This window comes from Pleurodeles waltl, chromosome 8, assembly GCF_031143425.1.
Source record: "Pleurodeles waltl isolate 20211129_DDA chromosome 8, aPleWal1.hap1.20221129, whole genome shotgun sequence".
NCBI classification, from domain to species: Eukaryota; Metazoa; Chordata; class Amphibia; order Caudata; family Salamandridae; genus Pleurodeles; species Pleurodeles waltl.
Genome location: NC_090447.1, coordinates 1268848330 through 1268873888, shown reverse-complemented (window position 1 = coordinate 1268873888; position 25559 = coordinate 1268848330). Strand labels below are relative to the sequence as shown.

The 25559-nt window shown below is 46.4% G+C and overlaps 1 protein-coding gene across 2 annotated transcripts in view; it reads left to right on the top strand.

The window, feature by feature from the left end:
• PAN3 (poly(A) specific ribonuclease subunit PAN3) overlaps window positions 1–25559 on the top strand; it is a 620383-nt gene that overhangs the window by 566720 nt on the left and 28104 nt on the right. The window contains exon 19 of one of the 2 annotated variants that reach the window (XM_069202205.1): window positions 17469–17607. The exons of the other annotated variant lie outside the window; for it this stretch is intronic. Coding sequence (XP_069058306.1) covers window positions 17469–17607 — 139 coding nt within the window. The remainder of the gene's footprint in view (window positions 1–17468; window positions 17608–25559) is intronic. 2 annotated transcript variants of the gene reach the window in all.

The window sequence follows — 25559 nt, the reverse complement described above, 5'->3', positions numbered from 1 at the left end:
TGCCGGGCGACCCCTGCCCAATTAAAGGAGTTTTGTGAGGCAATGCTCCTTATTTTTGGGCAGCTCGACCCCTCTACAGTGCCTTTGGGCCCAAGGGGTTTGGTCGGGGGGCCTTCGGGTTCTGCGCTGGTGGCTCTGGCCATCAAAGTCCTCTCCAGATCCGCTCTCGGATCCGGTCCTACCATGGAGACCATCCCCGGCGCCGGTTCGATTGTTGACGCTTCTGACGTCGTTGTTGCCCTCCATCGACGTCGCCCCAATCCCCGACAACTCAGACCGGTGTCAGCCGTCACCACCTCCTTCGATGGGGCCTATTCACCCCAGGTTGGATTCTGATCCTTATTCTTAAGGGTTTCTATTCAGGGAAGGATTGGAGGGGTCCCTGGACCCTTATGAATCCCAGGATGACCCTAACTTGGACTTGGCACAGAAGTTGGGTGAGGCCACCTCACCAGACGCTGGCATGCTGTCTCCTCTCACTGTGGCTACGGCGGAGGGAGCAACTTATTCCGTGGTGATCAGTAGGGCGGCTGAGGTCCTCAGTCTCGAGCTGCCTACTGTTCAGGTCAAGTCTAATCTCCTGTCGGAGGTGCTTCACCAAGGGGAGTCCACTTCTGAGCCTCTTCTTCCATTCAATGAAGCCCTCACCGATGTCCTTTTGGGTACTTAGTCCAGACCCAACACAGTGGCTCCTGTGAAGAGGACAATCTCATGCCGCCATCGGCCCGCCACAAACGACCCTCAATTCCTGTCCCAACACCCCACGCCTGAGAGCCTTGTCATCCAGGCATCCTCATCCTCAGGCACAGTCCCTTCTGCACCTCCGGACAGGGAATCAAAAAGGTTGGAACAATTTGGGAAGATGTTTCCATCTTCCAGTCTCACGCAGCAGTCAGTGAACACCGCATGCCTTGTGGGCAACTATACCCACTCTACGTGGGATACGGTCGCATAGGTTCTGCAGCCAATACCGGAGGAGCCATGTGCTGTCGTCTCCCAAGCTGTCACCGGGACGCAGCAAAGTTCACTATCAGATGTGGGCTGGACACAACTGACTCTCTAGGTAGATCAGTGGCGACGACGGTGGCCTTGAGGTGCCACGTCTGGTTACGTACATCTGGTTTGTCAGGGGATGTCCAATGGGCTCTAATGGACATGCCACTTGATGGCTCCTGACTCTTTGGACATAATGCGGACTCAGCTTTTTAGAGGTTCAAGGACTCTCGGGCTACGGCTTGCTCCTCTGCATTTCCACTGCCCCTTGTCCCCAACAGTCCGCCTTTCGCCCTTTTCGTGGGCACGGTATGGGCTCCCTGTTGTGTCCCTTTCCCAGCCACCGTGCCACCCATGCTATTCAGCTGCTGTGTGTCCGGGGACGCAGAATCCTGTGTGGTCGTAGTACAGGGAATCAGAGGTCTGCCCAGTCCGCCCGTGCTGCAGGCTCCAAATCCTCCTAGTCCGTCCCCTCACTCCAGTCCAGTTGGCGGCAAGATCCGCCATCACCTGTCCCACTGGGAATCCATCACTACAGACAGGTGGGTTTTGCAGAATGTTCGAAGAGGCTACTCCCTTCCCTTCGAATCTGCCTCACCAACCATGCCTCCATCAGTCAACTGTATTCCGGAGGATCATTTGGCACTTCTCCATCAGGAAGTTGCGGTTCTCTTGGCTAAGGGAGCCATAGAGAGAGAGGGTACCTGTGCCAGAAATAGGTTGTGGTTGTTATTCCCGCTACTTTCTGGTGCCCCAAAAAAACAAAGGCTTATGTCCTATCCTAGACTTTCGGGACCTCAATCTCTTCCTCAAGGAGAAATTCAGAATGCCTACCCTGGATCAGGTCCTCTCTGCCTCTGACCCAGGAAACTGGATGATAGAGTTTGACTTGCAGGACACTTATTTTCACATTCCCACCCTGCCTGCCCACAGATGTTACTTTCAATTCACAGTAGGCCACAAGCATTTTCAGTTCACTGTGCTTCCCTTTGGCCTCACCTAGGCCCTTTGGGTGTTCACCAAGTTGATGGCAGTGGTTGCAGTTCATCTGCGGAGATCAGGGGTTTCAGTCTTCCCCTATCTTGACGACTGACTGTTGAATGCGGGCTCACCCCAGGCTGTCGTCTCCCACCTCCAGACTACAGTGAACCTCCTGCATTGTTTGGGGTTTACTATAAACATGCCCAAGTTACACCTGACTCCCTCTCATACGCTCCGTTTATCGGAGCTGTTGAGGACACAGTGAATATTTGGGCTTATCCTCCCAAGCAGTGAGTTCAGCATATTCAGGCTATGCTACTGATTTTTCTGCCTCTGTCCTGTATTTTGGTGAGAAGGACTGAGGCTGCTGGGCATCATGGCCTCCTGCATCCTGCTAGTGACACAGCAGAGATGCCATATGCTGCTTCTGCAGTGGGACCTGAAGTACCAGTAAGTGCAGCAACGGGGGAATCTCTCTAACATGGCCCAGATCTCGGAGGGAACTACAAAAGACCTGCAGTGGTGGTTAATGAACTGCAATTAGGTCAGAGGCAGACTCCTCTCCCTTCGCCAACTAGATTTCACTGTAGTGACAGATGCATCACCCCTTGCCACCTAAGAGAGGTAGAGATCAGAGGACTGGTTTCTGGCTGAATCTGGACTCCACATCATCTTGCTGGAGCTCTGAGAGATCGAACTGACCTTGAGAGCGTGGGCTCTCATTATCCTAAATGAGACTACTGGATTTCTAGGTAGCAGGATCGTTCACGGTGTGGGGGACTGAGTCTGACCCACTTGGAAGGACCTCTGTCACCCTAAATCCGGTTTTTCCTCTGGCTAACTAGCAGTGCCTCATCTCTCCCAAGGGATGATTGGGCAGCTGAGCGCATGACATCTTTGGAACCTCAGATCCAAACCAACTATCTCGTTTACAGTATGATCTCATATACAAATGACAAAGGCAGTTTAAGTTTTATATATTGTTTTAATAAAACAACTGCATTTTAGATATTAAGGCGTGAGCCGCAATAACCAGAACCATACAACACAGTAGGATTGAAATAGTCACGAGGATAGTGAAACATAAGAATAACGCTAACATGGTGTTAATAATTTCTACTCTCTCTCAGCTGGTTCTATTTCGAGCACAGCATGTTAAACTTCTAACTTGCCTTTCAGATTCCCCGGGAAGCCATAACCCCTCATACCTGAGCAAAGGCCTGTGATCTGGTTCAGCATCTGCAACGAGGCAGTCAGCGTCTAGTTGTGGTTGCCTGGTCGGAATCTCCCTCTCCCCTGTATTGGGACAGGGAAGTGTTTTTAAAACTAACATGTCAGTGTGATCACAAAATGTCCCAACGCAAGAATGCCAAAGACTAAACTCCTACCACGTCTATCGGCAATGTACCAGACTGTATCCTTGACTGAAGCACAGACTGAACAAGAATGTGTTATTGAGAACTCCAGTGCTGAAGTAGGCTAAACAGTGTGATATAAAAAATAAAACAAGACCGTAGAACTGGGTATTTGAAAAATAACAGTACGAAGCCGAATAAAAAGCATTTAGAGCAAAGTGCACAGAGGCTCTAAGCTGCGAGCAAAGGAATAAAATACATCCAGGGCAAAGTGCACAAAGGCCTAAAGCCTGAAGCTAACGCGCAAAGGATACATAACACTGACCACACTACAATACCCTCCATCAATGGAAGGCTAGGGCAGGTGTTCAGACAGCATCACTGCCATGTGGTACTGCAACAAGTAGGAGAGGTGAGGTTGTAGACCCTTTGTCAAGAGGCTGTACACCTCTGGGCATAGCTGGAGCATCAGGACATACTCCTGGTGGTTCAACATCTGGCAGGTTCCCTGAATGCCACACCGGATTAACTCAGCAGTCAATGCCTAGTGGATCACGAATGGCGTCTCCATCCGCATGTTGCGCAAAGTCTCTTCCAGCAGTGGGGCGAGCCTTGATTAGATCTGTTCAACTCCCCTGAGATAGCAGAATGTCAGCAGTTTTGCGTGCTGTCGTTTCTAAGGCGGCTCTCACTCGGAGACGTTTTTAGTCTCAAGTGGAGTTCTGGCCTCCTGTACGCCCTTTTGCCCATACCACTCCTGCCCAGAGTTCTCAAGAAGATCAGGAACAACCGGGCCCAAATCATCCTTGTGGCTCCAGACTGGTAACTAAGAATCTGGTGTCTTGAGCTTCTCAATATGAGCATCAACGCTATGATCAGGCTGTCCCTTTGTGAGGATCTTCTGTCACAACAGCAGGAGGAGGGGCCTCTACCCAAACCTGTCAATTCTCCACCTTCTTGCGGGAAAATTTAGCGGCAACAGTTGGCAGCTTTCGACCTACCTCCCAAAGTTTGTAATGTACTTCTTGCAGCCAGGCATCCCTCTACCAAGGTCTTGTACATATGTTTACCCCTTCGCCTTTTACTGCGCCTCAGCGGGACCTTAATTTGATTCTTAGATGTTTAATATGTGCTCCTATCAAGCCTCTACATAACTGTCCCCTTTGCCCCTCACGCTTAAAACAGCATGTCTCGTGGCAGTAACATTCGGCCTGAGGGTGAGTGCGCCGCAGGCCTTATCATCCAAGCCTCACTACTTGCCTGTTTTTCCAGCTAAGGCCTCTTTACTCCCAAAAGTGGTGACACCAAATCACGTGGACCAATCTATCACTTTACCCACTTTCTACGCTCCTCTGCATCCCTCTAAAGAAGAGGAGCAATTCAACCATCTGGACCCAAAAAGAGCATTGTCGTTCTATCTTGATTGAACAAAAGAGTTCCAAGTGGCAGACCAACTCTTATTGGGGTATGTTGGTGCAAAGAAAGGTCAGGCAGTGCAGAAACAAACTGTTCGATGGCATATGTTGCTGCAGATACACATGTTTGGCACAGTCCGCTGCCTGGTGTTGGGCTCGGAGTATTACAAGTTGTTTTTCTTCGAAGAAGTCTTTTTGGTCACGGGACCGAAGGACTCCTCCCTCTTCGGCTCCATTGCGCATGGGCGTCGACTCCATCTTAGATTGTTTTTTTCCGCTGTCGGGTTCAGACGTATTCCTTTTCGCTCCGTGTTTCGGTTCGGAAAGTTAGTCAGAATCTCGGAAGAAAGCGTCGGTATTGTTCCATTCGGTATCGGGATAGTTAGGTACATCGACACCGATCATCGGAAGACTTTGGGGTAGTTTCGATTCCCCACCGGGGCCTGGTCGGCCCGACCGCGTGCGACATCGAAGCCGATGGAACGGACCCCGTTTCGTTTCTGCCCAAAATGTCACAGTAAGTATCCTTATACAGATCAGCACTTGGTCTGTAACTTGTGCTTGTCCCCCGAGCACAAGGAGGATACCTGTGAAGCCTGTCGAGCCTTCCGGTCCAGAAAAACACTCCGGGACCGAAGAGCCAGGCGTCAACAAATGGCGTCCACGTCGACAAAACAACGTTTCGACGAGGAAGAGGAAACATTCTCGGTTCCGGAATCAGAATCCGGAGACTCCGACGTCGAACAACAGCAACAAACTGTGAGTAAGACGTCGAAAAGTAAATGCATCGACAAACCGAAAGCCCAGGGGACGCCACTGCCAACAGGCCATGGCTCGACCCATAAAACAGGCGACCCGTCGAAGGCGCCGAAAAAGGGCACGCCCATAGCGAAGACACCCGACTCCGGTCGAGGGACCGCCATGGAGCAACCTCGGAGCCGAGAAAGCGGCTCCGAGAGACAAAAACAAGATACCGGCACCGAAAAACATCGGCACCGAGAATCCATGCCGAAAGGAACAAAAATTCTGTTGGTGCCGAAACCGAAAAAAGATTCTCTCTCGGCGCCGAAAAATACCACACCTTCATCCTACTCAGAGGAACAAGGAATAAGTGGCCAAATGCACAGATTTGGACAAGAGCTCCAAAGTGTAGAATCGGACTACACACAAAAGAGACTGTACATCCAGCACGACACAGGGAAGATATCAACCCTTCCCCCAATCATGAGGAAAAGAAGGATCGAACTTCCAAAGGATGACGCACAACCACAAGCCAAAGTGGTTAAAAAAGTCACGCCTCCGCCCTCTCCACCACAGGCATCGCCGGCACAAACACCGCCACAAATGCACTCACCAGCGCAAACTACCATAAGTCATGACGATCAGGATCAAGACGCTTGGGACCTGTATGACACCCCAGTGCCGGACAATGATCCCGAGTCATACCCCACAAAGCCGTCACCGCCAGAGGACAGTACCTCATACTCGCAACTGGTGGCTAGGGCAGCAGAATTCCACAATGTCCAACTGCATTCCGATCCTATAGAGGATGATTTTTTATTTAACACCCTCTCGGCTACACACAGCCAATATCAATGTCTCCCAATGCTACCAGGGATGTTACGGCACGCAAAACAAATTTTTGAAGAGCCCGTAAAATCAAGAGCCATCACCCCAAGGGTGGATAAGAAATACAAACCACCACCCACAGACCCAGTGTTTATTACTTCGCAGTTACCACCTGACTCCGTGGTAGTAGGGGCAGCTCGCAAGAGAGCAAATTCACATACATCTGGCGACGCCCCACCTCCGGACAAAGAAAGCCGAAAATTTGATGCGGCAGGGAAAAGAGTAGCATCACAGGCAGCCAACCAGTGGCGCATCGCAAATTCACAAGCGCTGCTGGCCAGATATGACCGAGCACACTGGGACGAGATGCAACTTCTCGTAGACCATCTTCCCCAGGAATACCAAAAAAGGGCGCAGCAAATAGTGGAAGAGGGACAAACGATCTCAAACAATCAAATCCGCTCTTCACTAGACGCAGCCGATACTGCAGCAAGAACAGTCAACACTGCTGTCACCATAAGGAGACACGCTTGGCTACGCACTTCAGGCTTCAAACCTGAAATCCAGCAGGCTGTCCTTAATATGCCCTTCAACGAGAAACAACTTTTTGGCTCTGAAGTGGATACAGCCATTGAAAAACTTAAAAAGGACACAGACACGGCCAAGGCCATGGGCGCACTCTACTCCCCGCAGAGCAGAGGCTCTTTCAGAAAAACTCCATTTAGAGGGGGGTTTCGTGGCCAACCCACAGACACCACCAGCCAACAAACAAGAACCACACCATATCAGGGTTCCTTCCAAAGGGGAGGTTTCAGGGGATATCGGGGGGGGTCAATTCCCAAGGAGTAGGGGAAGATTCCAGACTCCAAAAACACCTCCACCTAAACAGTGACTTTCAAGTCACGCAACCCCTTCACTCAACACCAGTGGGGGGAAGACTAAGCCAATTCTACCAATCTTGGCAACAGATTACAACAGACAATTGGGTATTAGCAATAATCCAACATGGCTATTGCATAGAATTCCACAACTTCCCACCAAACATCCCCCCCAAAACACGCAAAATGTCACCACAACATTTAGAACTTTTAGGACTAGAAGTTCAAGCACTACTGCAAAAGGATGCAATAGAGTTAGTACCAGTACAACAAAAAAACACAGGAGTTTACTCCCTGTACTTTCTAATTCCAAAAAAAGACAAAACATTAAGACCAATATTAGATCTCAGGACACTAAATACCTACATCATATCGGACCATTTTCACATGGTCACACTACAAGACATCATTCCACTGCTCAAACAGCAAGATTACATGACCACATTAGACCTAAAGGATGCGTACTTTCATATACCAATACACCCTTCTCACAGAAAGTACCTACGGTTCGTATTCAAAGGAATACATTACCAATTCAAGGTGTTGCCATTCGGAATAACAACTGCACCAAGAGTGTTCACAAAATGTCTAGCAGTAGTAGCAGCACACATCAGGAGACAACAGATACATGTGTTCCCTTACCTAGACGATTGGCTAATCAAGACCAACACAGTAAAAAAATGCGCAAACGACACCACATTTGTCATACAAACCCTTCACAAACTGGGGTTTTCCATCAACTATACAAAATCACACCTAGAACCGTGTCAAACACAACAATATCTAGGAGCAACCATCAACACATCAAAAGGAATTGCCACTCCAAGTCCACAAAGAGTGCAGGCATTCCACAAGGTAATAAGTGCTATGTTTCCAAACCAAAAGATACAAGCAAAACATGTGCTAAAACTTCTAGGCATGATGTCATCATGCATAGCCATTGTCCCAAACGCAAGACTACACATGCGACCCTTACAACAGTGTCTAGCATCACAATGGTCACAGGCACAGGGTCAACTTCAAAATCTGGTGTTGGTAGACCGCCAAACATACCTCTTGCTTCTATGGTGGAACAGCAAAAATTTAAACAAAGGGCGGACATTTCAGGACCCAGTGCCTCAATACGTTATAACAACAGATGCTTCCATGACAGGGTGGGGAGCACACCTCAATCACCACAGCATTCAAGGACAATGGGATATACACGAAACAAAATTTCATATCAATTACCTAGAACTGTTAGCAGTATTTCTAGCGTTAAAAGCCTTCCAACCCATAATAACACACAAATACATTCTTGTCAAAACAGACAACATGACAACAATGTATTATTTAAACAAACAAGGAGGAACACACTCAACACAATTGTGCCTCCTAACACAAAGAATTTGGCAGTGGGCGATTCACAACAACATTCGCCTAATAGCACAATTTATTCCAGGAATACAAAACCAACTAGCAGACAACCTTTCGCGAGACCACCAACAAGTCCACGAATGGGAAATTCACCCCCAAGTTCTGAACAAGTACTTTCAAATTTGGGGAACACCCCAGATAGATTTGTTCGCAACAAAAGAAAACTCAAAATGCCAAAACTTCGCATCCAGGTACCCACACCGCGAATCACAAGGCAATGCTCTATGGATGAGTTGGTCAGGGATATTTGCGTACGCTTTTCCCCCTCTCCCTCTCCTTCCATATCTAGTAAACAAGTTGAGTCAAAACCAACTCAAACTCATACTGATAGCACCCACATGGGCAAGACAACCTTGGTATACAACTCTACTAGACCTTTCACTAGTACCGCATGTCAAACTACCCAACAGGCCAGATCTGTTAACACAACACAAACAACAGATCAGGCATCCAAACCCAGCATCATTGAATCTGGCAATTTGGCTCCTGAAATCCTAGAATTCGGACACTTAGACCTCACACAAGAATGCATGGAGGTCATAAAACAAGCTAGAAAACCTTCCACTAGACACTGCTATGCATCTAAGTGGAAAAGATTTGTTTACTACTGCCATGCCAATCAAATACAACCATTACATGCCTCTACTAAAGACATAGTAGGATACTTACTACATTTGCAAAAAGCAAATCTCGCTTTTTCATCTATAAAAATACACCTCGCAGCAATATCTGCTTACCTACAAACTACTCATTCATCGTCTCTATTTAGAATACCAGTTATTAAAGCATTCATTGAAGGGCTTAAAAGAATTATACCACCAAGAACACCACCAGTTCCTTCATGGAATCTTAACATCGTCTTAACAAGACTCATGGGTCCACCTTTCGAACCCATGCATTCCTGTGAAATGCAATATCTAACCTGGAAGGTCGCATTTCTCATTGCAATCACATCCCTCAGAAGAGTAAGTGAAATACAGGCATTTACCATACAAGAACCATTTATTCAAATACACAACAATAAAATAGTTCTAAGAACAAATCCAAAATTTCTGCCAAAAGTAATCTCACCATTCCATTTAAATCAAACCGTAGAATTGCCAGTGTTCTTCCCACAACCAAATTCTGTGGCTGAAAGGGCACTACATACATTAGACATCAAAAGAGCACTAATGTATTACATTGACAGAACAAAGCTAATCAGGAAAACAAAACAACTGTTCATAGCTTTTCAAAAACCACACATAGGAAATCCAATCTCTAAACAAGGCATTGCTAGATGGATAGTCAGATGCATTCAAACATGCTATCTTAAAGCCAAAAGAGAATTGCCTATTACACCAAAGGCACACTCAACCAGAAAGAAAGGTGCTACAATGGCCTTTCTAGGAAACATTCCTATGAGCGAAATATGTAAGGCTGCAACCTGGTCTACGCCTCATACGTTTACTAAACACTACTGTGTAGACGTACTAAATGCACAACAAGCTACAGTGGGCCAAGCTGTACTAAGAACATTATTCCAAACTACTTCAACTCCTACAGGCTAAACCACCGCTTTTAGGGGAGGTAACTGCTTTATAGTCTATGCCAAACATGTGTATCTGCAGCAACATATGCCATCGAACTGAAAATGTCACTTACCCAGTGTACATCTGTTCGTGGCATTAGTCGCTGCAGATTCACATGTACCCTCCCACCTCCCCGGGAAGCCTGTAGCCGTTTAGAAGTAGATCATAAATCTTAAACATCTGAACATTTGTAAATAATTATTAGAAACTCTTAACGTACATACATATTCACTCCATTGCATGGGCACTATTTATACCAAACAACTCCATCCTCACCCTCTGCGGGGAAAACAATCTAAGATGGAGTCGACGCCCATGCGCAATGGAGCCGAGGAGGGAGGAGTCCTTCGGTCCCGTGACCAAAAAGACTTCTTCGAAGAAAAACAACTTGTAATACTCCGAGCCCAACACCAGGCAGCGGACTGTGCCAAACATGTGAATCTGCAGCGACTAATGCCACGAACAGATGTACACTGGGTAAGTGACATTTTCATTCTCCAGATGCATTGTTCTCGGCATCAAAATCTGCTACTCACTGGCCAAGAAGCAACCCTCTAAGGACTTGCAGGCTCATGCCACTGGAGGCAATGCTGCGACCACTGCATTGACACATGGAGTCCCAGTCCTGGGCATCTGCCAGGCAGCAGCATGGGCATACCTACACATGTTTGCCAAACACTACTACCTGGACAGTCTGGTCCGCGGGGATGGGCATTTTGCAAGTTTGATCCTGCAGGACCTCCTAGTTTAATTTTATTTGTCTGCAGCCCGCTCCGAGGATGGTTGTGCTTCATAGTAGGAAGCTGGCTATCTAAGTAGGGTACCAAATGTTGAGGTACACTATGCAGACAATACAGGAGACCATTATTGCTTAATAGGGGTAAGAGTGGCAGTCCCAAAAGCTCTCTTTTGAGGAAGTGTGGGCAGTTAGGCTTATCAGAGGGTAGTGCTAAGCATTTGTTCAACACCCAGATTCAGTAAGTGAGAGACACACTCAAGATGGAACTCAAGCCCAATTATTTAGCACAATAGTTACTTTGTTTATATTGTGTTTTAACACCGGAATACTTTCAAGAGAATAGGTACTGTTGAAGTTTTATGAAGATTTGCAAGCATGTATCACTTTTACTCCAATGTGCTTTTATGCGATAAAGGTCCCAAAGTACTTTTATCTCATAGGGGTCCTTTCATTCAGTTCTCAGGGGTCCCTTGGAGATAGAGTGCTAGAGGCATAAAGTCACAAACCAGACCAGCAGTTAAGTTTTACCTGCCCTAGGAGTCCGGATGCAGTGATGCTAGTCGAGTCAGGTTTCTGTGCACCACACCGTTCACTTGGCGACGAGGTGGGCCACCTAGAAAGGAAGTGCAAGGGGGAACTTGGCAACAAGTCAGGGAGCTTTCAACAGGGGGTTTGGTCGGAGGGTGTCCAGGAAGCAGGGGGATACCGTTGAAAGTTGTGGTCCTGGGCTGGGGCACTCGGTACAGAAGATCTTCAGCAGCAGTGCTGCTGCATCAAGGCGAACACCGCTCTTTGAGCAACCTGCAGGGCGAGAAACAAAACAAGGCAGTTGAACAACTAAGAAGGATGTCTTCTTTGATAGCGATGTCCTTCGCCGGTAGGTCTTCGGATGCGCTGTTGAAGTCCAGGATGGGCTCCAACAAGCCTTGATTGATGCAAGGGGTCCCGTACCCTAGGTATTGGTGCAGCTCGGCTTTGGTTGTCCCTGATGTCTTCTCACTTGGAGGGGAGACGAGAGGTCTCTTGTAGCATGCTGAGCTCAAACTCACGAACTTCGTAGCCAGTAGACTTTTAAGCATAAATACTTTGCAGTTTCAGAAATCAACACTTAGTGCAATACTCAGAGTTCTGTAAATGCTATCCCTTGGATGAAAACAAAGTTCCTCAAAAACAGGGTTAGTAACAACTTATGAGGTAGAACTTATGGAGCACGGTAAGTTCTGTTTATTGATCAGACCCACTCCAACAGGTCATTCCGGGTAGCACTGGGGCGGCCAGGTCAAGAGGTGTGTGCAGTAGGGTGTTGGGTACCCAATTGTTCTCTATGGGAGTTGGACTTTGTGACAAACAGGCTGCAGGTTCCGGCTAGGAAACCAGTTGGGGGCAACAAACAGGTAGGTGGTAGACTTGGGGTTCTCAGGGAACGTAGGTGAACCTTTGGTCCTTTTCTCCAGGGCCGAGGGGCGATGGATGAAGGGGTGTCCTTAGATGTCGGGTTTTCTCATCTGGGAGCAATCATAGTCAGGGTGTCTTGCGAGTTGAAGGCTCATTGTGTCGTCTGTTAGGGGTGGTCCAGGGTGGACTCAAGAGCCCAGGAGCCAGGGGACATCGTTGACCACCTCAGATGGGGTGCAGTGGTTGCCGGAGGTGTCTGGTTTTCTCTCACCACAAGGCTGTAGGAGAGGGGACCTGTGTGCGGCGGCTGCAGATGTCTCAGCTGAGTCAAAGATGGATAAGTCCACACTGGACTCTGTCTCTGGGCTGCTGGGAAACTGTGTTGGCACCTTTGATTGGCTTCACGTCGGGTGCAGCGATCACTTCAGGTGTCAGGTCTTTAGGGGTCCAGCAGCTGCAGTCTTTTCCTTGAAGTTTTTGTTGCAGAGCAGGTCTGCCTCACACAGGAGACTCGAGTCTTTATAGAAGGAAGGATGAGTTGGCTTCTTGGGCAGAGTCTTTTGAGTTCAACGTGGTCTGCTGCTGCTTCTTTTTTGCTCTTCTGCAGGTGCAACTCTTATTTGTCCTTGTCTTAGGTTGGCAGGATGTGAGTTTTATGGTTCAGGGTTGCCTCCTAAATACTAAATTTAGGGGATTTACAGGAAGTGCCAGTGGTAGCCAATGGGCTGACCACCTCTAGGGTGACTACACGCTTTTTATGACCACTTCTGCTGGAAAGTGGGCATAACCCTAACCCTAGGGGCATAATTCCTTCCAAACAAGACGGAGAAATTGAAAAAGTAGTGTCCAATTTGGCTTGTCCACCATTGAGGTGGAACTGGCATGAAGTGGGCTCACTTCATAATCAAATTTTCCTGCCTGTGCTGCTTCCAAAATTGTGGTCAGGACAGTGGGGTTAGTCATGTCTGTCATCTGGAGAGACTTGGATCACATTACAAAGGGGGCTAGGCCATTGAAGCTCCCCATCCTGGAATGTCCATCCTGCCTGGGAGAGGTGCTGGCACCCCAACCTTGTGCATACTCTTGTCTCCGACCCTCAAGAGCGCTGGCTCTCACCTCGAGGGGGCCAGAAATGTCTACGGTGGCTGAACTAGTCAGGACCAGTCAGTCAATACACTAGTAGCTGGTAGGTTTTCAAGGGGGGGGGTTGACCATGTCAAAAGAGGCATTTTCCTCCAGTTGTGTTTTCACTTTTAGCTGCCACAAGACACACAACCTGCAATGGCAGTCTGCATGTGCTAGATGTGGGGCCCCTGAGGGTGGCACAATGTGGGCTGCAGCCCTTGGGGACACTCACCCACTACCCAGGCCCTTGAAACCAGGGGTACCTTCTACTAGTGATTAATACGGCTAGAGGATTGTGTGCCAGTTGACCACATTGTTACCTGTTTTTAGGGAAAGAGCACAGGCACTAAGGACCTGTTTAGCAGGGACCCAGTGCACCTCAGTTGAAAACCCTCAGTACCCGTGAAATAAAGTGGGGGTGTTCATTGTAGGAAGCTGGCCTGTTGTGTGGTGAGCACCTATGTTATCACTTTACACCAGATCCAGGTATCCCGCTATCCCCTATTAGTGACCGCGTCTAGGAAGCCGGACTCTCTAGAGGTAGCTGTGGATGAGCAGCCAAGACGTATCTAGGAGACATGCAAAGCGTATACAGTACCACCACAGTCACACAGCACTTGTTACAAAAATAAATATACTTTATTATAGTAACCCAAATATTAAAATACTGTATAGGCAATACTTCACTAGGAGGTGAGTAAACATTGTTATATACACATTAGAAGTCTGTGATTAGCATGGCAAGCAATAGCAAACAATAAAACAACAAAAAATATTTAAGACCCTAAGTGGAGACCAAACCATATTCTAAGTAAGTGGAATGCGAAAGGCAGTCTCCCACCCAAGGAAGTAGAATCTGTAGAGGGGAGCTGGAGGACCTAGGATCCCCAAAAGGTAAGTACCAGAGCACCGCTGGGTGACCAGGATAGAAGAGGTAAGTACCTGTTTTTACCCAAACCCACAGATAAACTTTGGAAAAGGGCTGTGCAAGATGCAAGCAAAACTGGAAGAAACAAACCGAGGTAGATACTGACAGAAAATGACCTGCAAAAGAAGAGGACCAATTCCAGTTTGAGTTGGAGTGTCAGATTGTGGCAGGAGCCACTCCCTACCCTTCTGGAGTTGCAGGACCAGGTCGACAGTAAAGACAAGGAGTCCACTGTGCAGCACTAGAGTAGGAGAAGAGTTCCAGAAGTGATGCAAGCGATGGTCCCTGGCGGAAGAAGAGTTTCAGTCAGTCAGTGATGTTGGAAAACCACCAGCAAGCCTTTGCAAAGGCAAAAGCTGCAGATGAAGAGTTGCAGAGCTGCCGGGGACCAGCAAGGTCCAGGGGGACTCAACCCAAGGAGAGGAGTACCAGGTGACCTCCAGAAGTGAGGAGAGTCGGAAGACGAGGATGCAGCCCCCACAGGCAACTCACAGGTAGCGGGCACATGAGTCGCAGTGAGGCCCACTCAGCACACCTGGAGAGCAGTCCCATATCGCTGAAGCAGCATACAGGAGACTGTGCTTTGCAAGGAAGAGTACTGGAGGCCTGATGTGATATCTCAAATGCTATTGTATCTTTGTTATAGTCTCCTTGTTGGTATGTTCCTTTTTCCCCCCTTCTATTTTCCCTGTATTGTATTGTCCTCCTTTAGTTCCATCTGAGAATGTTACCATTTGAAATATGAGTTGAAGGAATAGCGAGGAGTTGTTTACCGCTATGGCTGGAGTTTCCTTCTGTGAATAAATCTACTACTTATTCTCACCTTTCATATCTGAAGTCTTCATTTCCCCTGACTCCGCTTCCACACCAGGGCTACTCAGAGCCTAAAGATCCCTTGGAGAAGGAACAAGCAGGCCTTGGTGGCTCACCATCTCCCAAGTCGGACAGCTGGTAGAGAGGACTGAGGGGCGCACTCCAGGCCACCACCTGTGTTGCAGGATCCATGCAGTTTTGCAGAAGAGAAGGTCCACATAGCCGGACGTTATTGCAGTTAGTGCCTGCGGATGCAGGAGAGTGACTCCAAGGGAGATTTCTTCTTGCTTCTTGTGCAGGCTGAAGACTTGTTGCCCTCAGAGGATGCACAACCAGGGAAATGTTGCAGTTGCTGGAAGGAGCCAGAGAAACAGTGTCGCAGAGCAGACTTGTCGCTGGAGTTGAAGATTGTTGGTTCCTGGAGGGTCCAGTTGCAGTCCCGGTGGCCAGAAGATGAAGTAAACGATGCAGAGAATTGCTGCTGGAATCTTTAACAGCCAATCTGGAGACCCACCCTGGAGGGAGACCCTAAATAGCCCAGGAAGGGGAATTGGTCACCTAGTAGAGTGACCACCTATCAGGAGGGGGCTGTGACGTCACCTGCCTGGCCTGGCCACTCAGATGCTCCCCAGGGGCCTCTGCCTACTGTGGATTCAAGATGTAAAAATCAAGTGGCCACCTGGAAGAGCTCTGGGCACCACCCCTGCAGTAGTGATGGACATGGCAGTGGTTATTCCCTTTCCCATTGTCCAGTTTTGCGCCAGAGCAGGGGGTCCCTGGACTGATGCAAACTGGTTTATGTAAAGAGAGCACAAATGTGGCCTTCAAAGCATAAATGTGGCTTGGGGAGGCATCCCCATCCAAGTCATGTAACACCTATTTCCAAAGGGAGAGTGTACTCCCTTTCAGCCAGTTCATTCTTGCCCTCTTATGCTCCTCACCATCAAGTTTTCCGTTCCGGTGGCAATTATATCTGCCCGGAGAGTCATTGAGCTTAAGGCTCTGTCCTCAAGCCTACCCACATTTCCTTCTTCCCCAACAAACTGGTCCTTTGGACTCAACTATTTTTCTTGCTGCCCTGTTCTGTGTAGAACAGTCCATCACCTTGCTTACCTTTTACACTCTACCACACCCCTCTAAGGAAGAGGAGAGACTCCGCCAGCTGAATCCAAAAAAGAGCCATTCTACGTTGACCGCACAAAACTCTTCGGGTGGATGATCATCTCTTCATGGGGTATGCCGGGACCAAGAAAGGAAGGGCTGTGAAGAAGTGGGCCATCTCCTGATGGATCATGCAGTGCATTAAAATCTTCTGTGCACTGGCCAAAAAGCAACCCTTAGTTTCATGCTCATCACTCCACCATAGCCAATGCTGTGACCACTGCAATGTTGCGGTCCTGGGCATTATCAGGCAGCAACGTGGGCATCTCTGTACACAATTATTTAACACTTATGCCTGGACAGTCAGATGCGTAGGGATGGGCGCTTTGCCCATTCTGTTCGGCAGGATGACTTTAGTCTAAAATTGGTTTCACAGATCCACCTCCAGGGAGGTATTGCTTGAGCATATATTATATGATAAGGAATCTGCAGCTAGAAGTCTCCATCAGATGAAGAAGTTACTTACCTTTGGTAACCGCTTGTCTGGGAGAGACTGTATCTAGCCGTAGATTTGTTACCGACCCACCCATCTTCCCCGTTCTGTGAACAGATTTCTAGAGTCAAAGGCTGTTCCCCTTTCAGGGTCCTAGTTTTCAACACCAGTGGTCAGTGTTCATCATGGCACCATGTTCCTGGTTTGGAAAGTCATGAAAAAAAAATGACGTCGGGCACTGAGGTAGGTCCTATATAGAAACTATGCATGTTACTTTTGACCCAGACAACACCACGCGGATTTGCTCATAAAAACATTCTGTATCCAGTCTGACGCTTGGGGGAAATTCTAAGGTAAGGAATCTGCAGCTATATAGAGCCTTTACCAGATAGGGCATACCCAAAGATAAATTACTTGTTCTTTAAACCCTGGGGCAAAGGGAGTTTCTATTTTGTTAGCTATCAAATTTTAATTAATACAAATATATCTGAATGTCCTGTAGTTTGAAATATGTTTCATGCTTTACAGCTAGTGCAGAAAAAATGTCCTTGTGATAGGATTGCAAATGAGAACATGCAGTTTTTGTCATTGTTTTTACCTGAACATTTCTCTGTCCCTAAGTTTCAGAAAGACCCCAGTTGGTCAGAGACTGGAGACAGATACTTACTTAAACCCTGAACATTTCTCTGTCCCTAGGTTTCAGAAAGACCCCAGTTGGTCAGAGACTGGAGACAGATACTTACTTAAACTCTTTAGGGACCATCTTTTCCATCAAGTAACTGAAGCGGGGACACCCTGGATTGACCTCAGTCACATTGTCTCTTGTCTTAACAAGGTAAGTTGTATTTATTGCATTCATGTTAATAGATTCGATTGCAAGTTAAATCCCCACATGTTAACATAGGTATTTGTTTAATTGTTGGTTCTAATTTTTTCAGGAATGCATAGTTGTACATTTGTTTATTCTGTTGCTTTTGAGATTTGTTTTTGCATGTAGCAAAGCTGCAGTTGAAAAGATAGATATCCTAAATAATTGCCACTATCATCCCTCTGGAATTTCTTTAATAAATATTTGCACATCACAATCTACACACTGGCATTAGACATAGACTTTTGCAAATATTGACCCCCTGCCCCCATCCTTTTAGTGCAAAGTGAAACATCATCTAAAATATGAAGTCTCTGAAAGATGTTTAAGAAACAAGCATGTACTGAATCCTTGTTGACATGTTTTCTGTGATGCAGTTGAACATGCTTGAAGAGCTGTGAAGCTTAATAATGGCTTATGGTAAAAATAAAAAACATTCTGATAGAGACTTCTAGTTGCAGTTTCCTTACCTTGAATTTCCCCAAGGTATCACACTGGATCCGGAGAATGTTCTGAGCAGTACCTCCCCGTTTTTCGAACTGATTTCTGGCGACAGGGACTCCCCTATCATGGCCTAATTTTTGACACACCAGAAGTCAGTGTTCTTCAAGGCAGTGGTTCCCAACCTGTGGTCCGCGGACCCCGTGGTTCCGCGAAGCCTCCCAAGGGGGTCTGCAACTGCTTAGAAATTAAATAATATTAACAGATTAGGTCCCCAGCTTTCAGTAATGAATCAGTTGGGGGAGTCCTCGGAGTACAATGATGATTCAGTGGGTGTTTCAGGTTCCAGTAATGATAAAGTGGGTGTTCACAGACATCAAACGGTTGGGAACCACTGCTTTATGGCCCCGCTTGGACAGTCGTGAAAGGAAACTGATGTCAGTGCACCAGGGTGGCACCTACATAGGGCCTCCAATGCCATGTCTGGGGCAGGCGACGCCAAACACGGAGCTGATCGACGCAACCTAACAGCACGCAGGGTTACCGCTTAGAAAATTCTCCTGATCCACTCTGATGCCTGGGGGAAATCGAAAGGTAAAGAATCTGCAACCAGAATAGTCTCTACCAGAATAAGGCGTTAACAAAGGTAAGGACCTTGTTCATTACTTAACTTTATTTTTTTTAAATTTCTAATTATAATTGTTTGTGGTGTCAAACGGTAATTAACCATTTGACTGCTTTACGTTACTTGTGGTATTCCTAGAGCCTTGTGAGAGAAGGAATTACTAAACCACTTTAGTAATTAAGCTAAGCACCGTCCATGCATAGCACTTCTGAATGCTCTACCAGTGTCTTGTACATTACATTTTCATAATTAAAATGATGAAGCATGTAATAGTTTCCTCTTAAAGATTTTTATCAGCTCTCCTTGAATGTACTAGTACTCCAGACATACTATTTTCCAAGCCTATCCAAATTGTGGAAGGGAATTTGATGGACTCGCCAACCTGCGTAAACTCGATTTGTTTATCAAGTGTTTCAAGATCACTTTCTCTAGCCATTACTTCTTGCCAGTTTAATTGAAAGAAATCTTATATAATGTATAATGTAAAGGACCTTTTGCTTCTGAGTCTTGCATATTTGTTTATGGAATACAAGCTTTTGTTCTTCAGTTTCCCCAGTTTTTCCCAGAAGTGTTCTGACCTGTTACTGCTATCCACCCAGGGAAAACCACCTCAGTTTAGGTGGATTCGAGGCAAATTCTCATGTTCTACCTTGGCCACACAAGAGACCTTGACTGGACAAGGTAAAAAAAAACATACTCTGTCATGCTCTTTATTACTAAAGCGTGCTAGTGCTTTTGGGCACACTGCATGACTAAGCATCCCTCAATGTGTCTTACAACTGATTCTTAGACTGTCAAGACTTTTTGCTTTCTAAGCAAAGGGGTAATCCGTAGCTTTACAAAACTATGTCCCAATCATTAAGTCTTTAAGCAGCCTTGTGAGCTGATAGACACCTCTTTATAAGGTGCCACTTTGGCCAGGCTATTCATTGCAACTAGTTCAATTATTGCTTGTCTTTGGTATACACAGTTTCCATCTTTCAGATGGAACTACAAAGAAACTGAAATTAATAGCGAGGCATCGTTATTTGCTATAGCAATACCGGCAATATTCATCATATCGCTGACTGTCTAGTTGAAAATAAAGAGGACATGTAAAGAAGACATTTGGAATAGGGAACAGTGCGTTGCAGTACTGAGCCAACAGGTGGCCATGTGCTATTTTAACCTGTTAAAATTGTTTATACATTTTCTGATCCATTTCATAATTGCCACAAGCTACTTTGTTCGTGCACTGCATTGACTAAAAGTGCCAGAATTCCAATACAAATAAATATTTATTTTATATTCTGTAGTGTCTTCATGAGATTATGAATTAGTAACACATCTTCTCACTACATTTACCGAGGTAAGGGCACAAAAGTGGCTCTTTTAAATGGTATTTAATCAATATCTTTAGCATCTCTTCCTTTTCATACAAGCATTGGCAAAGCCAATAGGTTTCTCCTACGCAAAAGCTTTTGGCTTTGCCAATGTGTTTAGCCATGTTGTGCACCAACTTGACTGCTGCACAGCATGGCTAAAAGTTAGTGGCATAGAGGAGAGTGGTGTGAAGTGTCGTAGAGAGAAATGGCGAAGAGTAGAGTGTTGTAGAGTGGTGTGTATTGGAGTGGCATAGTGTGGAGTAGCATAGAGTGGCATACATAAGAGTACCATCGAGTAGAGTGGACTCTGTAGATGGCATTGGCTTAGAGTGATGCAAAGTGTAGTGGCGTAGAATGCAGTGACATTCAGTGCAGTAGAATTGACTTCTGCTGCATACAATCCAGAGTCGGTGATTGCAGTGGCGTAGATTAGTGGTGTAGAGTGCAGTGGCGAAGAGTGGTCCAGAGTGGAGTAGCATAGAGTGGTGTAGAATGCAGTGGTAAAGTGCAGTGGTGTGGAGTAGTGTAAAGTGGAGAGGTGCAGAGTTCATTGGCGGAGAGTGCAGTGTTGCAGAGTAGGGTGCCAAAGTGCAGTAATGGTGGCATAGAGAGCAGTGGTAAAGATCAGATTGTCTCAGAGTAGAATGAAGTAACATACAGTAGAGTGGTGCAGAGTATAGTGCAGTTGCATAGAGTGGAATGGCTGTAAAGTGGGGTAGAGTGCAGTGCTGCAGAGTACATTAGAGTGGCATAGAGTGCAGGGACATAAAGTTGAATGCTACAGAGTAAAGTGCATTGGCATAGAGTGTATTGGTGTAGAGTGCAGTGATGTAAAATTCAGTGTTGCACAGTGGCGTAGAGTGGAGTCGTGTAGAGTAAATTGATGTGGCCTAAACTGGAGTGGTGTAGAGTGCATTGGCAAAGAATGTAATGGTGTAGAGCAGTGGTTCCCAACCTGTGGTCCGGGGACCCCAGGGGGTCCGTGAAGCCGCCTTAGGGGGTCCGCGAGAGCCTAGAACATTAAAAAAATATTGACAAATTAGGTCCCCAGCTTCCAGTAATGACTCAGGCGGGGGTCCCCGGATTCCCATTAATGTTAAAGTGGGGGTCCACAGAAACCAAAAGGTTGGGAACCACTGGTGTAGAGTGGTGAAGAGTGCATTGGCATAGAGTAGAGTGGTACAGGGTAGAGTAGAGAGGCATCGCATTAAGTGGCGTAGAGTAAAGTGATGCAGAGTTCAGGGGTGTGGAGTGGAGTGGAGCCTAGTAGAGTGGTGTAGGTTGAAATATTCATGGCATGGCAGCACACTGTCATTACAGACCACACATCTTCTGTTGAAATGACCATTCCATTTGTACAGGCACATGACAGTGCACAGACGAAAATGTGTGGAAATTGCATCACCTAGTGTAATGATTTGCTTTAATCATATTAAAGTATTTGTTTCCAGCACACTTCGAAAACAATAAAGATTGTGCTTCATTTGTGTTTGTTATTCTGATATTTCCTGAAATACTTAGAAAGTTCATTTAAATGTTGTTGTGTGCTAGAAAAAAACTTTCATACCACCAGTATCCATCTAGATTGTCACATAAATCCTCTCACTTCGAAGTCAGAGAAAGAAAGGTAAACAAGTGCCCTTGGAAGACATTGCCTGGCATTTGACCTCGGACTTTGAATGCACAGCAAGTGTGATGAATTAGAGCAAGTTTACAGGCCTATTTACAGAAAGGGAGCACTTGGAAGGATACTCTATATAAGGTTTGGGTAAGGAAAGGTACAAACTCAAGCTGGGCAGCCTAAAACAAGTAAAGACAGCAAATGAAAAACAAGAAAATGTGAGTTACAAACCACAAAGCCAATGGCAAGCAACAGGAGGAATGCATTCCTAGATCAGCTTTCTGAATGTCCGTCTGGTAGGCTTTGACCTAAAACAAGGTTCCTTTGTTTTGGGTATTCCACTTAACATATCATAGCTTGTATCACCTATTTTGGGAGGAAGGTGTCTTTTACAGCCAGTAGCACGCAGGATTGTTTTTAAGATTTAATGTTGTTTCTTTAATTCATTATTTACCCACGTAATCAGCAAACGATTCCCATTTTTTTTCTGTGGTCTGTTACCTCTGGATTTGACTATTCTTTTGTGGTCAGTCTCGACAATGTTTAAGTAGTGTACTCTTTTTATTTTTTTATTTTCGGGGCCACCTTTGCCAGCCTATTTCTTTATAGAAAGCCCAAAAGACACTCAAGTTCAACCCTGCCAAATTTGTAATGGCCATCATCTTGTAATCATGACCTAATTATTGCTTTTTCCATACACTGTCTGTGGTCTCTCCATATTTAGCAGCTTTTGATAAATAGGGTATCATTGATGGATTCTCACACTGGACATTTTAAACATTTAAGTGGCATTGCTGGCGCCTTGCAAGATCTACTTAATTGCATCAAACATGCTGCATACCTCTCTTTATTAATGTGGCTTATTCACTGTGACTTAACCGATCAACATTGGTTTACAGCATTTTTTACTGCATTTATTTTAAACTAATGAATACTTCTTCCAGCAGATTACGCAGCTACAAGAAAGTATCTAACTGGATCTGGAATCTTTTATACCATTAGCCCCTGTGCCTTCTCCAAATGCATGTAGGCAAGTAACAGCCTTTCTCTGTTGTAATGTATTGTTCATCTAGTATTACCTGTCAGCTGGCAGTTACTGATTCTTGAATCAATAGCTGGGGATCATCCATGGACACAGAGAGAAAGTGGGCCATCATAGAGCATCAACATGATTGAGGTGAGATGGGATCCATCTGGCCCTCAAGGCTTTCCTACCTGGCAGCACCACTTTCATTTTGATAAAGTTTCACAATACCCAGAATATATTACTTCAACAAGCAGGAGGGACGAAGTCTGGAGGTTTTTTGCAAAGCACAACTGAATTTGCACAGGCTTTTGACTTGAAACACCCACTTTTCAGTAGTACTCCTGCAGAGCCGAAACATAGGCACATATGTCTGACACTTGTTAGAAAAGTATGATTGATTGCTAAATGACAGTACTAAATATGGCATGTTCACTCTTGGGATACACCAAAGGTGGAGGTGATTGCCTCAAAATAAATTCAAAATGGCAAGACTAGGTTTCCAGGTGTTCACAGTATGATTCTTACAAGAATGCCCTTGATCACCAAACTGAACCAATGCGCAGCTCCAGTAATGCTGATAGCTACAGACTGCTTAAGTGCATCAAAGACAATCCCACAGTAATGTTGTAATGCTGTTATCCTGGTTCTCTAGTCTGGATGTTACTTCTATGTGTAAATAAAATATATATATAGATATAAAATGTTTGAGGCATGTGTGACACATGTTTAGCATAATTCTGCCATCCATTGTTGGTTCGGATGTGTACAAGTTGTTTTTCTTTGAAGAAATTATTTAGAGTCACAAGGTAGAGCGACTCCTCTTGCTAGTAAAGTACATGGTCATCAACTCCATTGTTAGATTATTTACTTCTGCAGTCTGGCTTGGACATGTGCTCCTCCTCTCCGCTTCGACACAGTCGTCGTTTCTTCCAAACTCTCCAGTCTGAGTTGTTTTCGATTGCAGCTGTTATCAGCCTCATTCCGTTGGTGAGACACAAGTCGGCTGCAGCCCCTGTGGGCCGACGCCCCCCGGGATGGACTTTATATTCGACTTTCCCTCCATACCATGTCCACCTGGTGATGGAATGGACACCCTACTGCTTCTGCCCTTGTTGCCATGCCAAGTACCCGCGCACCGATTTCCATCAGGTGTGTAACTTGTGCCTCTCCCCTGAACACTTGGAGGCTACCTGTGAGGCTTGCAAATCTTTTCAGTCGAAGAAGATGCTGCGTGACCATAGAGTTTGACAGTGCGAAATGTCGAGCTGCAGTGCTGAGGATACACCAGACCTCTTCAGACCCAACGACCCTTAAGAGGAACCTCGGGCACAGGCATCAGCTGCTGATGAGGGCATCTTCTCCACCAAGGACAGCTCCGGCTCTGAACTGGAGATGCAGGACCTCACTATGGGTCAGCCATTGAGTGCTGTGCTCCAACCACATCGACCCTAGCAGACCTCCACAAATGGTTGTCCACCTATCCCAGAATGACCAAAGATGGTTGTTAAAGCCACCACCGTTTTTGGCCATGGTCGGCACCGATCAGCTGTATCAGACACGCCCAGCCTCTGCTCGGCACTGAAACAGCACATGACACATGCTCCTGAACCGACTCCTTTTCCTTCAAAGTCGAGATGACTTTGGTGTTGAAACACCGCTCCACCTCTGCATGGAAACTTCAGCTTTTGGTCCTGAAAACCTTGACAACGAAGATACCAGCATCAAAGACTCTGACATTGAAGCCAGAATTTTCCACATTCGGCAAACATACACTTGGTTCTGAACCTGTGCTTTAAAAGCTGCCAGAGGAGATAGACTCAAGACTAAAAGATATAATGATATACCTGGGCACTGCCCTTATCAATGCGAGACCTCCTCATTCTAGGGTACAGCCAGCCAAAAGATAGTTATCATTTGAAAAAGCTTTGGAAGGGCCAACACCACCAAGGCACAGAAAATAGGCAGACAAGTCCTCAAACCTGCTGCACTTTAGTCCACGACCACCTCCTGCTGCTCATCATATGTACTCACCACCGCCTTCACCAATAGAACCCACACCAGACTCTTCAGAGGGTTCAGTTCACTCCTACACAGGGGAGGAAAAGGGATAGACCAGTTTGACGTCTCACCATATGATGACCCGTGGGTCTTCTACAAAGCACAGAGCCACCTGATGATACAGACTCAGATCTGTACCCCACTTAACTGTCTCCACCAGACAACACCACCTACCTTGACCTGATAGGTAGAACAGCCGCCTTCCACCAGGTCCATTACATATTGAAAATTTAGGGGAGGACCTCCTATTTCAAACACTCTCCTCCAGTCAAAGCTCAGCATAATATTTGCCAATGCTTAGAGGCACACTACGCCACACGGCTCACATAGTCAACAACCCTGTTAGGTCGAGAGTCATCACATCCAGGGTTGACAAAAAATATAAAGCATCACCCAACAACCCCACATACATAAGAGGGCAACTCCCACCCGACTCATTAGTAGTTGCCATGGCACATAAAAGAACTAATTCTCAAACATCTGGCGAGTCACCCTCACAAGATAGAGAGCAAGAAAATAGATGCAGCGTGCAAAAGGGCGGCTGCCCAGTCCACCATCCACTGGAGGATTCCTAGCTCAGTTGGCCTCCTGTCCTACTACCACAGGGCCCACTGGGACGAGATGAAGGAGATCCTCCAATATCTCCTAAACGGGCACAAGAAACTGGCATACCAGATTGCCTCAGAGGGAAAGCTAGTTTCCAACACTACAATTTGCTGCACCCTCCATGCTGGCACTGCAGCTAGAGGCATAAACTCTGGTGTCCTGCGGAGACATGCCTGA